A 14,786-nucleotide genomic window follows, 5' to 3' on the forward strand; every position below is an offset into this window, starting at 1 on the left:
CAAGCGAGTAAAAATGTCGAGAAAATTGGTTGAGTCCTATACGAAAGTTGATGTTGATCCTTTCTCCGGCCGTTCAGCCGGCATCAAGCTCTTTTGTGGAACGTATTGACCTGAAACAGCTTGGCAGATTCGTATCAGATTCTTATGAGAATATATATCAAAACTTACCAATGAATGATCCATCTTCCGTGAAAACACCAGGATCCGTGTCTCCGTATTGAGCCATACTGTCTGTTTCTGATTCAGCCTTTGAACCAGTCAGCGACCTCTTCTCGTCGTCGTCACTGAAAATTTAGTTCATTTATTCAAAGTTTATGGAAACCTCTAGAAATCAATAAGTAAACAAAATTCTAATAGACTTGTCAAAAAATATTTTTGAATTTTCGTTCTATCCCATATCTATATGTGAAAAAATACTCACGTCTTGTAATCTGGTTTTCCAAGAATTGGTTCTCTTCCTTGTTCACGCTCACGCTGTGATACTGGATAGTTTTGTCCACGATGACGGCAGACAACACAGCAGATGCAGATGATAATGAGCAGAAGAAGGAGAATCAAGATGAGTAAAATGAGGAAATAGAGATTTCTTTCACGAGAACTCGTTCCAGTTGTTGTGATTTTTGAGATTCCTGAGAACGTCTTCGTCGTTTCACCACCTTCTGGATCCACTTGAAGAGCAGCTACTCTCACATCGTACTTGGTTCCTGGACTGAGTCCATCGACGTGTACCGTCAAACCATCATCTAAAAAAGTAAAGAATTGTATTCAAAACTCTGTCCGACACCAACTCACCAGATGGCTTAACAGTCTCCCAATCATCTCCATCTTGTGGTTTGTATTGAACTTCATACGTGTTTCCCACGGGAGCACGTGTTTCTTCATCATATTTCGCGGGTCGGAATGATACATTGAAGTATTTGTCTCCGATGGCATTTTCAACGAGACTTGGAACTCCAGGATCCACTGTAATGAATACAATTTATCATAATGCATACCAGATGTTTGTATTCAATTCAACTCTTTTTCTCCATTCGTTTTTGTTTCCTAAAACCCTTCTAAACCTATATTTATCTCTTCTCACACCTGCACCTGCACCTCTATTTCGAATATGTTAATCTAATAGAGCTCGTGAGAGATAAAGAAATAGAGAGGAAAGAGAGAATTGAAGAAGGAAAAGATGAAAAAAGAAGTGATGTAATTCAACACCAAGTCGTCAATCCTGATGACAGCTTCTCTTCTCCTCCTGGATAAAACTTCAATTTCAATTAGCCCTATACTATTGGTGGGAGCCACGCAATTTCTTCTCGGTTTTTCGTACTCGTACAGTAGTCCTCTTAACCTAATTAATCGGCGCCGAAAATGTCTTCGCATTGTGTGCATCCAGAAGGGGACCCACGGTCTTCAAGAGCTGCCATCCATCTATTCGGAACAAAACATGGCTCGTTTTCTCAGCGCCTGCTCTCATTTCTTTGCACAAAATGGGTTAAGTCTTCCTTGGGGCTCGCGCTCGTCTTTTTTGCTCATTTTTTCTAAATCGATTCGCTGTCTTCTCCTACGGTTGATGTTGAGAAGAAGCAGAAGAAAATGATGAGAGAATAGGACGAAATGAAGGAAGACCGGATTAAGTGTCAGTGCAGAGAATACGTATTTGTTTAGAACGTCAACCAGAACTCGGCTTCATTTTGTTTTAAAAACTTACAGGGACTGGCAGAAGTAAGCAATCGAAGATGAGTAAAAAGGAGAAAAGAGAGAATATGCAACATGATGTTCCTCTTCACGTATAGTAATTTGAATGTTGTTGTTCTTCTTCGATGTTATGAAAAGAATGCGCGAGAATCGAAAGTGACGGTTTATCGAGACGAAGGGAGGAGTAGTTGGAGTAGTGTCCGTGTAGAATGGACAATAGTTGCAACAATATGTTGGAGTGACGGAGGGAAAGAATATGATGCGTACTACGGCAACAAAACTCTGATATCTATTTTGCCGATCTAGTAGTATTAGACTACCAGCAACACAGAGAAGAAGCACGAAAAAAGAGAATAGGAAGAATTGACCAAAAAAAGAGGCCAGAGTCGAAGGAGAGGAGGCAATGCCCAACTACAAAATTGGACTTCTCTTTTCGTGTCTGCTACAACCAGCTGAGCCCCACAGAGCTCTCTATAGGTGTGCAATAGACGAAGGGCGAGGCTATGCAACGAAAAGCAGCGGAGAACCGAGACTCCAGCGGTGACCGGGCTCACTTTGAGAAGGAGACGAGCAGGGCTTCTGACTCCGCCCCTAATTGCGAGGGCACCCAAAGAAGAAGAAGAAGGAGCCACATCACACTCCAATGTCCTTCCATGTTCTGTCCAGCCAGCAACGTCCAGCTATTTCCTGTGTGCTTCTTCAACTAATGAGTCAAGAGGATTTGTGTCCGAACGGGAAAAGAACGATGGCAGGTGAAAGAAGGAAGAGAGGGAGCCCGCTGTGTAGCCTAATGAAGCATGGACGAATAACAAAAGGTTAGTGCATTGACATGGCCTTTGTTAGGGTATTTAGGTTTAAGGAATCAACCAATTCGCTCTGAGATTCTCTTTTGAATTATTCAACCTTCTAATTTGGACGAGATATTAAAATTTTGATTAATAAATCCCATAACCAGACGTAGGATATGATATACAAACTAGACTTTGAGCTACTTTAGACCACTCTCTTACTATCTATATTTTTCCCGATTTTTTTCAAAATACTCACCTCCAGCAGCAGTTGTTTCTGGAAGAGTGGTAGCATCCGACGAGTTCGGATCACCTTCACCAGCTGACGTATGAGCTCTCAAAATGAATCTGTACGGTGTCTCATTCTCTAATCCAGTAATTCGAATCTCCTTAGCATCGGCATCAATTTGTTGTCGTGGACACGTCTTTTCAACTTGCTTCCCATTTTGTGTCTTACAATACTCCACCTCGTACCGAGCCAATTTTCCATTCGTTTGCCTTGGCTTCTTCCAAACGAGAACGACGACTCCTTTTTCGTCTCCATCTTTTGAGTTCATTGGATATGCGCGAAGGGATCGGACAGGAGATGGAACTGCAATTTTGAAAAAATGTTTAATGGAGGAGAAAGTGAGGAGAAGTGGCTCATTACGAATTCAGATGCGAGTCTCTTCAATCCTTTTTTTGCAATAAATGTATACTTTCATGAAACTCAAGGGACATTCTTTCTTCAGTTTTTAACTAGGGAGTTTCAAAAATGAGTAAGCATTCTACGTTGAAAGAGCGTCCCTTGGTCTATTGAAATCAAGTTTTAAAGTAATTCCTTACCTCCTTCGTCAGTCTGGAAATCGATTGTATCACTAGATGGTCCTTCGTGAGCTCCATTTGTAACTTGAATATAAGCATGGTTCAATGTAGCTGGTTTCAGATCAGTGATTGTTCCTTGAGTTGCACTTGGACCGAAGACAATAGTCTTACGAACTCCCGCTTGTCTTTTTACACGAATCGACCTCTTCCATCTGAATTTTCTCTTTTCTTCGTCATCATCTTCTGGTTCGTCGACGTCTTGATCAGCTTCATCAACCCAATATGTGATCTTGTATCCTGTGAAATTTCCATTCGCTGTTGCAGGATCAACGCCATTCCATGCAAGTGTTACAGTAGTTCCACTCTTCTCCAGAACACGAAGTCCACTTGGAATGCTGCTTGGAACTCCTTCTCCAGTACGTCCTTCAACTGTTTCTGGTACAACACTTGTTCGTCCTTCACTGTTGATAGCTTGAACTTGGACCTCATAAGGCTGGAATGGTTTCACATCTTTGTCATCATCCAAATTAATTGTGACACGATCAGCAAATGGATCTTCAACAGCGACCTCCTTCCAGTCTCCGTCTCTCTGATCTTCGTCGACTGGGCGATATTTGACGATATAGTGGAAGTTTGCTCCATTCCATTCTTCTCTCGCCATTGGTTTCCATTGAACAATCAGATTTTCTGGACTCGTTCCCTTTGCAGCAACTTCTCCTGGATTCTTGTCTGGTTGCTTGGCGGGAGTTTCACAAATTCCCTTGACTGTTGTCGTAGCACTGTCACCAACAGAATTGCGAGCCAGAACACGGAAGACGTACTGAATAAGTAGCATTGAAATTGGTTAATTTTACAGTATTTTTTTTTAATTTCCTGATAAATCATTTCCTTTTCAATTCTTACCTTTCCAAATTGTTGAAGAGATACAGTAGCAGATCCTGAAGTCTTTCTGAGTTGATCGTCAACTTGATCGTTTGGATGAGCTGCTGATGGAACTGGATGAGTTCTCCATTGTGATCCTTCCGTCTCTGAATCCATTTGGTATTGAACCCAGAATTCCTTGACTGGAGCAATTGTATGGATTGATTCAATATGCTCGAATTTGATGAATGCGGTGAGAGAGTTCTTGTCACAATTGTTGACAAAGGCAGAGTGGACAGCTCTAGGCACATCTGAAAATTAGTTGTTTGTTAACACAAATCTGGCCGAATAGTAGGTTTACCTTTGAACTGTATCTTGATTTCTTTTTCAACTTTGTCCAACTTTGTGCTGACAATACACTTGTATTTTGCACTATCATCTTGTGTTGGGTTAGCAACTATCAGAGAGTGATCATCGCCAATTCTGTAGTGTCCAGAGTTCATTCGTTCCTCAGGCAATGGGATTCCATCAACAAGCCATTCATATTTCACTTCTAGTTGATTATCAGCAGTCGCGTCACATGGAAGAACCATTTCTTCACCAGCCATTCGAACTTCTTCAGCACGAGCGAATGGTTGAACAACAGTTGGTTCTGAAGACAGACACAGTTAGAGGAAATATAAAGAATTGAAAAAAAAAAACTGAAATGTGATAAATATTTTATCATTATTCACATTTTAACGGAAACCAGAATCATAAGTTTGTTCAAAATTTACGTTACCATGTTTTAAGAAGGTATAAACTTACTTCTAACTTTCAGAGTGATGCTACCACTGGCTTGACCATATTTGTTGGTTCCGACGCATTCATATTCTCCTTCTTCGGCAGCAGTGACTTCACTGAATACAAGTCTTCCAACTCCGTACGGATCCGCTGGAATTTGATGTCCTTTCGATCCGGATATCATAGGAGCTTCCCATTTAACAGCAGCATTTGGACTAGCGAAGAACTTGCATTCCAATGTCACTTTTTGTCCGACAACTGCTTCCACTTCTTCTTTTCCTGGATCAATCAAAAGTTGTGGTTTGAATGCGAGAAGATTGAGGTAAAAGTTGGTCCAAAGCCATCCATGCTTGTTTTCTGATTTGCATTGGTAGACGGCGTTGTCTCCTTTTCCATAAGTTCCTTTCTTGACATCATAAATTGTCAACCGAGTTCCTTCGATCAAATATCGGTCATCCTTCGGTGATCCCATTTCAACTCCATTTTTGTAGAATGTCACTTTCGGAGTTGGTTTTCCGTAGGTTGTACAGTCGAATGTGACATTCTCTCCTTCACTTGTATTCGTGTTTGGCGGAGGTCCTTGTGGCCAGTATGGAGCAGCTGAAAAGTTTGTATATGAAGATAATTGAATGGGTTGTTCTAATATGATTATCTCTCATTACACATGTTTCTATTTTAACAGATACTTTCATAACTGAAGTTGATTGCATTTATCTGATGATCCTAATTTTCTGATAAGCCGTACCCTGTGACCGTACATGTAGATAATGCTTTCTAATACAAAAACGAACAGGGAAATTAGAAAATATGTCAAAACTTCATTCTAATTATGGAAACGGAAGCTTTGGAAAGGAGTTTATGAAGGCCTGATAACATTAAAATGATTAAAGAGTGAAGTTTTTAGTCTAATCTGATCTTTTCTATAGTAATTAGAGTCATTATTTTATTCCAGTTTTTCAAAAACTTAAGAAAACCCTTGACCTAGAACTTTTACGTGAAACCCCAATCTATTTATCGAGATATTTTGTAAAAACGATAAGAAGAGGGGCCGATATTTCTTAAAAGTAATTACACTCCCTAAATTAGTTGTTCTCCAGCCCCTTCACTACGCTCAAAACTTCTAGAGAACCCAACCGAAGAGGGAGAATTTTATCAGAAACTTCCGATGTTGCCCTCATAAAACCAGTCCAGCACTACTCATCTCATCTAAATTTCCACGCAATGACCCTATCGGGTAGAGTGAGTACGTTTTTTGGAAACATCCAAAGTCGTCCAAATAATTTTGGAAATAAAAAACATACCCTCGACGACAACATTGAATGTACGATCGATGTCGTTTTGGGTGGCAAATCGACAATCATATTTTCCAGCTTTGGCTTGAGTAACGTTGAAAACAAGCGTTTTTCCGTATGATTCGAATCGGAATCCAGCTGAATCACTATCTTCACTGATCTCACGGCCATTGTGGAACCATCGGGGCTTCGGTGCTGGGCTGAAATTATACGGATTGGGAAACGAGATATTTGAATTTCAGCAAGGGCATTCCAGACGCGATATATCAAAACCTATGCGAACTAGCTTCTTTCGTCCTATATCGACAGTAATTACTCTTAAAAGTTGTCATTGGAATTCAATCAACAACTTCATTTTACTGTTACCATTTCAGAATTTTGCTGGATAACACCCTATTATTATTTTCATCTCATTTTATATTTGAATCCATTAGTCCTCTTCTTTTAACCATCCATTTCTCTCTCACCGGAACTAATGGGCTAATTAGAGTGTTAAAAAGATGGCCCATTGCCGCAGGAATACTCATTTAATTGCTACTATGATACTGTTTACGTGTGCACCTTCTTTACCCTTCTGTTTGTTACCCATCCCCCTCTATTTCCTCACTCTCCCCTCAATTTCCGACAACAATATCCAAAATCGCAGGTGTTGTGCTCATGAATAGCCAACGAATCCATCTGATGACTTATTAACTGGACGTTTCTCTTTCGTCTAAAGTAGTGAATATTCAACTACTTTCCCCCCTTTACTTCTTGTCTCTCTCATGGTATCGTTTAACCGAAATCTCGACTTCTTTTCGTGTTTCTTCAAAAAGCAAACGCTCAAAAGAGAAACGCGCGACAATCCAATGGTTGTCCCAAAGGAGACTCATTGCAAAAACAAGATCGCTATCGGGTTTGGTGGTCCCAACGAATTGGAAGATAGAAGGAGACATCTCTCTTCCCCGTTACTAATAAATTTTGTGACCACACTTCAACTTCAATTGCACTCTTTCTTTTTCTCTCAAGTCCAAAAAAGGGCATACGAGTGGTTGCTGTCTTTGTTGTTGTTTTGTTGACGGCCCTTCAACAAAAACTTTGTGAAAATTGGAAGGCCTACAATGAGAGAAAAGAAGGGGGTACCGACAAACGAACAATGGAAAAGAGAAAGAGAAACATTCAAAACGTACATGGGTACGCTTCATTAGAGTTCAGTTCGTGGCGGCGGAAATGGATTGTTAGCGGAAGTGGTTCCATTCGAGAGTACATATATGGAACACGTAAACGTCAGTATTCCGAAACTGACTCGTTCGAAGTTCCATCTATCCCTCTTATCACTTCTCACCTTTCTCGCAGGTTAAAATGCACACCAACACCCGATCGCGCGTGTGCATCAAAAACATCTAAACATCTTCTAAGCCGCGAGAGGATTGGTTGACGACAACACGCACCCACTTCCGAACCTGGCACCGCCGAACGGGGGCGCCCGATGTCGTTTGAGCAGCGCTCCAGAGACTTAGAGAACAACGGCTCCAGGGCTCATGCTCTATGGCTTGCAATAAGCTGCGTTGGAGCAACGTCCGGCGGCGCCGTCGAATGGCCAAAAGTGGACAGCGGAAGAGAAAAAAGATGTGTTTCTGAGGCCATTGCGTTTTCGAGCGGGGCACACATACAAAATAAGTGGGTCTGACGAGCAACCGGGAGTTGAAAGAAAAATTGGTTTTGTTCGTATAAGCCGCGCAAGAAGATGATCTAGGTTTCAAAAAAGGAGAGATAAATTGATGGATTGGTATCTGTAGTTTGTTTGAACGGGAAGTGATCGAAAAACTTACTATCCGGAGAAGAAACAGTGAAGTTTGTGTTGATTTCCTTGCAGAGCAATCGGAGAGCTTTGATTCACATACTGCTCAGTTGGTGGCATCTGTTGCACTGAAAACGGAGAAATTTGATTTAAACTTGTTCTTTTCGAAAATTCAGTTTGAATTCCATTTTGCTTTTTGCAAGATACTCACAATTGAATTTTATGTTATACTTTCTAGATCAATGATTTTGTTATAAGCCCAGGGCGCCCATGTGTGTGTAATTCTCTCCCAACTCTATTCAGATTTTCCATAATAGACTCTTACCCTTTTCCCAGATCTTTTCTTCTCGTTCCCATCATATTTTGTTTCCGTTTGAAAACTAAAACCTAACAGCCCATTTCCCCTTCCTAACCCATAATTCAGTTCACACGCCCGTTTTCTTTATGTCAATCATGTTCTTCTTTCTCCTCTTTTTCGAAATGTGCAGGTGGTTTCATGATCGATGAGAAATGAAATTCGATTATTTTATGACCCCATCATCATCTGCTTCCCAATATAATTTTATAAACATTTTCAGTGTGTAGCATGATGTACTTTCTCGATTCCTAGCTCCGGAACAAAATCACCGGAAACGGATTGTCCTTCGTGTTGTTCGAGAAGTTTCATGTTGCGCAAACAGATAATCCCTCGTTGTTTCAATGTTTTTTTCGCTGCAAAGCTGCCGGCCATCCTCCAAGGGTATCGGATGTCTGTTCTCTTCCCGCCAGAGCTCACTTCATGACAAAAAGAGTGCATGAGCTTTAAAGACGCAGAGATGCTTGTCAGAAGTGCGATCAATCAGTGGACGCCATCTTCCCGCCATTTTTAGCGGAGAATAGTTGACTATTTGGCGACGAACGACGTCTTGCCCTTGCTTCTGCTGCATTTCGTCTTCTGTCACTATCCCATCTTTTTCTCTTTTTTGTGACCAAGTTTTGGATGGCCCGGCTCATTCGCACATATGTTACTGACTGGTTTGTCATTACACCACCAACACAAAGAAGAAAAAGAAGAAGGAGGCGGGGGATGAGACGAAGAAAACTAAGAAGCGTCAAAAGAGAAAAAGAAAACTAGAGCGACGGCGGTGGTAGATTGGGGTGACCACAGAAAAAAGGAAGAATAGAATTCAATAAAATTGTGATTGGTGATGAGAAGAAAGCAGACAACTCCAGAGAAAAGCATTCGAACCCACGAATAGAAGAAATATGAGATGCAGTTTAGTTGAAAAGTGAAACGTCGGGTGGCGGGAAAAAGAAGAAACTCGAGATCCGACTAATTCTATTACACGCATTTAACACATTGTCTTATTTTCTCATATTGTTGTCAAACAGTACCACCTTTTCAAAACCGTTTCCGCTTGATCGGTTGTACTTCTTACGGGTCGTTGAGCCTATGGAGCATCAAGCCATCTGTCATTTCAAAAAATTATCTTCTCATCCAAACCACCGTGCGAGGTGGTGAAATCTGCTGCCTAGATTTGTGAAGGAGGAGGACAGAAAAAAGAGGATTGGAGCACACCCCAGAATGCAACAGCTGTTTCTTCAGTGAAGCAATATTCTTCTCTTTCTGTGGGTCCACCGATTTGTTTTGTGTTTATCTAACAACATGTCGATTACTCAAAGTAATCGGAGAGAAAGAGAGAAGTACACTGCTGACATACACTTTAGAGATATACAAAAGAGAAACTGTTCCATTATCATTTCTATTTACCAAAACTATCAGTTGAAACGGGGGAAGCCTCTCCATATTTGTGGCGAGATGACGCGCGACAAGTTTGGCCTTCTATCTCTATTTCCACCCGGGTTATTGTCTCCCCCTTCTACGATTCAACCGTTCTTCTCTCATTTTCTGTGATTGAGTAGAATTTGGAGGTTCAGAGTGCGATGATGGTCTTCTTTCTTTTCTCTTACTCCCCCCAATTCAGTTCCTACCAACACTCTCTCTCTATCAAATGCAACATTGTTGGATCAACAGAGATGCAGACGGGTAAACATCGCGCCCCGGCGGCGATTATAGGGGCGGACGCGACGCGAAATAGTATCGGATCCAATAGAGACAACATTAACTACTCACTCTGCAACACACACAAAAAAACAAGTCAATGTCCTCCGAAAAAAGAAAACAAGTTTTCAGAACTTCAGAAGTTTCAGACTTTTATCAGAATTTCAGATCCAAGCACTTTCAGATATCCACAAGTCGAGTCATTTCGGAAAAGTGAAAGTACACACAACAATTTTTACGGGGCGGATATTTGTATGTGTACTTTTTGTTGGCAAACATACACACACAAAGGCGCCCAAGCAATTTTTTATGATTGATCTGATTCAATTTTTGCAACGAAATAATTTCTTTCAGGAATTTGAAACATTTGGGAAGTTAAGCTCGACACTTTTGGATTAATTGAATGAAGAAATAAAAAACTCACAGCTTCGTCTCTTGTTGTTCGTGATTTGGAGGCTGAACTGATTTCCAAATTTGTAGTCTTTGAGTTCGATGTTTTCGGCAGTGCATGTGTAGTAGCGATCAGACTTTAAATCCGTTTCATTAACATAGTGAAAGAACAATGTTCCCTGGAAAAGAAAGAAGAAAATTCAAAAACGAACCATGAAAAACAGTAGACATCCTAGTAGGAGGAGGATCGTTGTTGGTGGGCCTCCAAGACCCATCGTCTCTCGTAACCTCATCGTTATGGATCAGCTGAATATCATAGACTTGCCTAGAGGGGCAACAGAATGGGAAGAGGAAGAGATAAGAAGAGTGATACCCGAAATCGAGCCAAAAAGGGTGATGGGACAAGTACGGCGGGTAGTGAGACGGCTCTGGCAGTAGTGAGAAGACGAAGGGGGCACAGCACTGGCAGCAGTAGCAGCAGTAGGTCTCTCGCCCAGCACTTGTGTGTCACTCTCTAGACCCTCCGCGCGCGATCTCCCTCTCTCTTCCATTGCTTTCTCTGAATTTCACGCTCTTTTTCTCTGCGTACTCCACCTACTCTCTTCTTCAGGGTAAGGCCTCCTGCTTCACCCCAGGCACCATCTACACCATCACTACCACCAAAAGCGGCGGCGCGGACCAAAATGACGCGTCTTCTTGCCGCCTCTTTTTGCTCTTTTTCTTCCATCTCCTTCCTCGTCTTCTTCTGATTCCAAACCCAATGGGGAATTACCTAGAGACAAGAAGACAGGAGAAGAAGCGGTGAAGTGGAGGATGAAGCAAAAAGGAAAAGAGCACAAGATTATAATGGGTTTGGGGTGGTCAATAGTAATTCATATAATCGGTATAAAGAAGTCGCGGTCGAGAAGAGCGGAAATGGAAAACTAAGAATGAAGAAGTGCATTCGTCAAGCATCGAAGGGCTTCAATTACGTCGCACAACACTAATCCGGATCGTACAAAAAGCTTTAGAAAAAAACTACAGGAAAACAAGATTCACTTCTTATTCTCTTTCTACTTCATTTCATAAACGTACTGTCTTTCTGATTGCTTTATGTTTTAGCTTCTTCTTCTTCTACCGTCACGCCTTCTGAAACAAAAAAGAAGACGTCAAAGGTCTCGTCAAATTTCAATCAAATTAAGAAGAGAAACACCACTTAACTACGGCTAATCTGTTTTTCTTTCTTCTTCCTTTCCCCTCATTCTCTCGTTTAAACGATGGGTTCACACCAGTATCACTCTTCTATGCTTATTCTCAAAATGCTCCATATTGTTACCACTTTTCTCATTGGGAGAGGAACAGCTAATGAGCCTCTTCCACACTTCAGAATAATGCTCTCATCCTCTTCCTGAAACTTCAGGATTCGAAGGTCATCGTCCAGTGGAAGAGGGAGTAGGGGAAAACTAATTGCGCAACATAACAACAGACGGAAGGAAGGGAAAGGTAATGTTGCGAACTACTGAATTGCGCAACGGGCATGAGGCCAGGTGTCAGAGAAAATGAGGCGGCAGGGTACAAATAGACGTACGATGCTGTCAAAAAACTTATTCATCATGAAGACGTCGGGAATAGAGAAAAGAGAAGGACGAAATACACACTGGACCGTCTCATATTAACAATGGGACTACAATAAGAGAGAGTTTTGTATGTAGTACTATATGAATAGAAAAAGAAAAAGGAGAAGGACAACTACGGATACTTGAAAAAGACCCCGATTTTGGGGAAAAATTTCTAACTGTAGAATGATACAGCACCGTAAAGGTTTATAACTGCACGGAGAACACCTAGATGAAACTGAAGAAACTATGATTGATTGTACAGAAAAAGAACAAAAACTATTCCACTTGGGAAAATATTGATAGAGAAACATTGGAAAAGAAAATCGAGCTTTGAGAAAAACAGAAAAAAACAATTATTTTGGCACAAAGAGGAAATGAATTATACGCCCACAGAAAGTTCATTGGAAAATGTGAAAAATTTACTACAAAACTAAACAGTACCATTATATTAATAAGGTTACGAGAGACGATCTGAAAAACCTATTGGATTTCAACCCATTTTCCCACTCACTTGTTCATTACTGGAAATGTGACTACTACTTATTGTTTCGAAGTGTCCAGGCTCCTTTCCCATCAGAATCCAGTAGACTCTTGCAGTTGGATTACTGGCTGGAGGCGAGCAGTTTCTCTGATATGGATCTCCAACTTCAACGACCACAACTTCTGGTTCAGCTGTTTTGAAGTGACGTATCCATGTTTCTTGAACACGAACTGGACGATCAACGGCTGTTCCGTTCGAGTTTTCAGCTTCGCATTGATAGAGTCCGGCGTCAGTTTCGTCGAGACGAGAGAAGACGAGACTGCCTGATGAGGTACGAGTAATCTATTTTCAGGACAACTTGGGAATGGAAATGAAACAGGAATTATTTAACAATTATTGCCAAGAATTACTACTATTTTTAAATTAGCCAATGCACTAGACTTATCACGGGCGGGCCGGGCCGAAATCAAAAATATTCTCTGCCCGGTCCGTTCTGAAAAAAAGTTGAATTTTTTTGGAATTTTTTTTGAAAAAAGTAGTTTTCGACTAAAAATTTGGAATTCAATCAAAAGGTAAACATGCATGATAATTTAAGCACTTTTATTCTAAATTTTCGAAAATTTTCAACTAAATTTTGTTTAAAAATGAATACCCGTTTTTGAATCCGGGCCGGACCGGCCCGGTTTTAGACAACTATGATTTATATTGAATCTTTTCAAAAAAATTTACTATAAAACTTAAAAAGTTCTAGACAAAATGTCGATAAACTCTCAAAAATAGTTCGCGTTCTGTGCGCGAACTGAAATCTCACCTTCTCCTGGTTTCTGAACGACCTTTTCTGGGAACATTGAAGGAAGGAATGACTTGCCATCTTTTTTCCATCGATATCTGAAATTTTTTAGTTGGAAATAAGATTCCGTTAAGATTTTCATATCGAAAGTCGATCAACTGTTGCTTTGCGTGAGCCAAAATAATCCAGATTTGCAAAAATTGAATGTTCGACGATAACTTTTGATGACGGATTCTCATTTTGTCAAATTTCAAGTAAGAGAATATTAAAGAACTTACGATGGTCTCGGATTTCCATTGGCTAGACAATGGATGGTTTGTTCGAGCAAATTTCCAGGCGTATTTTTTGCGGATTCATCACTCATCCCACTCTTCTCCACTTTGAAGAAGACGGTGTCCGCATTTTTGTCGTGCACAAACTGTGGAGGAGTTTCGATTACCGACCAGTCGACGTTGCCTGGAAAAATATACCGATTGTTTCAATTTTTAAACTATAATATTTTGCGGTTCTTGTGACTAGACAAAGTGATCTCTGATTAAATCGTTTTCTGTCAAATATCTGTTCAATGAAAAATAGTTATCGAACTTCTTAGTCGTTTCTTGTTTGTTTTTTTACCGCATTTTTAGAATATTCCCTTTCAATAACAAAAATGGGCGTAAAATGATGTTGCAATCATCTGTCAAAATGTCAACGAATCGTCAATCAAACAGTTTTCGAAAGAGAAACGACGGATAGATTATCGTTTACTACGTCTTTTATGTTATATACCTGCTGATAGATGGCCGGAGAATAGAAGGAGCAAAATAAAGCTCCTCATCTCGCTCGCGTGTCTTCCGACGTGATCTAGAATCGCGTCGAAATTCGTTCGTTGTGCTGCTCGATGCTGGAAATCGGAACGATTTGATGATTCATAAAAATCGAGAAATATTGAAATGTGAGAAAGCGACAAAAGAATTTCATCGGGAACATGTAATGTACAAAAAGTGTTCGACGAAAGGAAGGAAAGTACATGGCGATTCAGAAAGAAGATAGGGATGCGAGTTACAGTAAGAAGTTTACTTTGAGATTCAAAAATTAGGTTAGAAAGGGCGATAAGAGAGAAAAGTGCGAAATGAAAAGAATTAGGAGAAAACCAAAAGAAGAAAGAAGTCTTTATTTGGTCTAGGTTCTCTTCCGATTATGCAAATGAAAAAAGCGAGAATTCATGGGAATGTACCCCGCTGACCGAAAAAGTGACCATGAGGAAGCAGTTTTGACGGGATTAACGATGGAAGATTCTTATGTTTTCTTATGATTTCGATCATTTTTTGTAGGATTCAACCTTAATTCACATAGGGGAGTTGATAGCTAGAACTGGACGATTGTAATTCGTATTTCTCAAGAGTTTTTGTCACTGTGCAGCAATAAAACAGTTGAATCATAGAATTTAGCTTTTGTTGGACATTAATAATCAACTGAAAGGTGAAAAGAGATACATGCAAAAAAGAGAATG

At 40.5% G+C, this 14,786-nt stretch overlaps 1 protein-coding gene across 1 annotated transcript; it reads right to left on the reverse strand.

Moving 5' to 3' along the window:
* Window positions 1–36: 36 nt before the first annotated feature.
* Window positions 37–14,111, reverse strand: GCK72_014766 (uncharacterized protein; the record flags this gene model as incomplete). Its single annotated transcript, XM_053730448.1, has 17 exons — window positions 37–110; window positions 169–284; window positions 422–743; window positions 793–963; window positions 2,734–3,066; window positions 3,300–4,098; window positions 4,182–4,450; window positions 4,501–4,791; window positions 4,947–5,522; window positions 6,224–6,414; window positions 8,026–8,122; window positions 10,460–10,604; window positions 11,024–11,197; window positions 12,535–12,827; window positions 13,316–13,392; window positions 13,573–13,750; window positions 14,063–14,111. The coding sequence occupies 17 exons, from the start codon at window positions 14,109–14,111 to the stop codon at window positions 37–39; spliced, it is 4,155 nt and encodes a 1,384-aa protein (XP_053585220.1).
* Window positions 14,112–14,786: the final 675 nt, after the last annotated feature.

The sequence above is a fragment of the Caenorhabditis remanei genome, chromosome IV (assembly GCF_010183535.1).
Source record: "Caenorhabditis remanei strain PX506 chromosome IV, whole genome shotgun sequence".
NCBI lineage: Eukaryota > Metazoa > Nematoda > Chromadorea > Rhabditida > Rhabditidae > Caenorhabditis > Caenorhabditis remanei.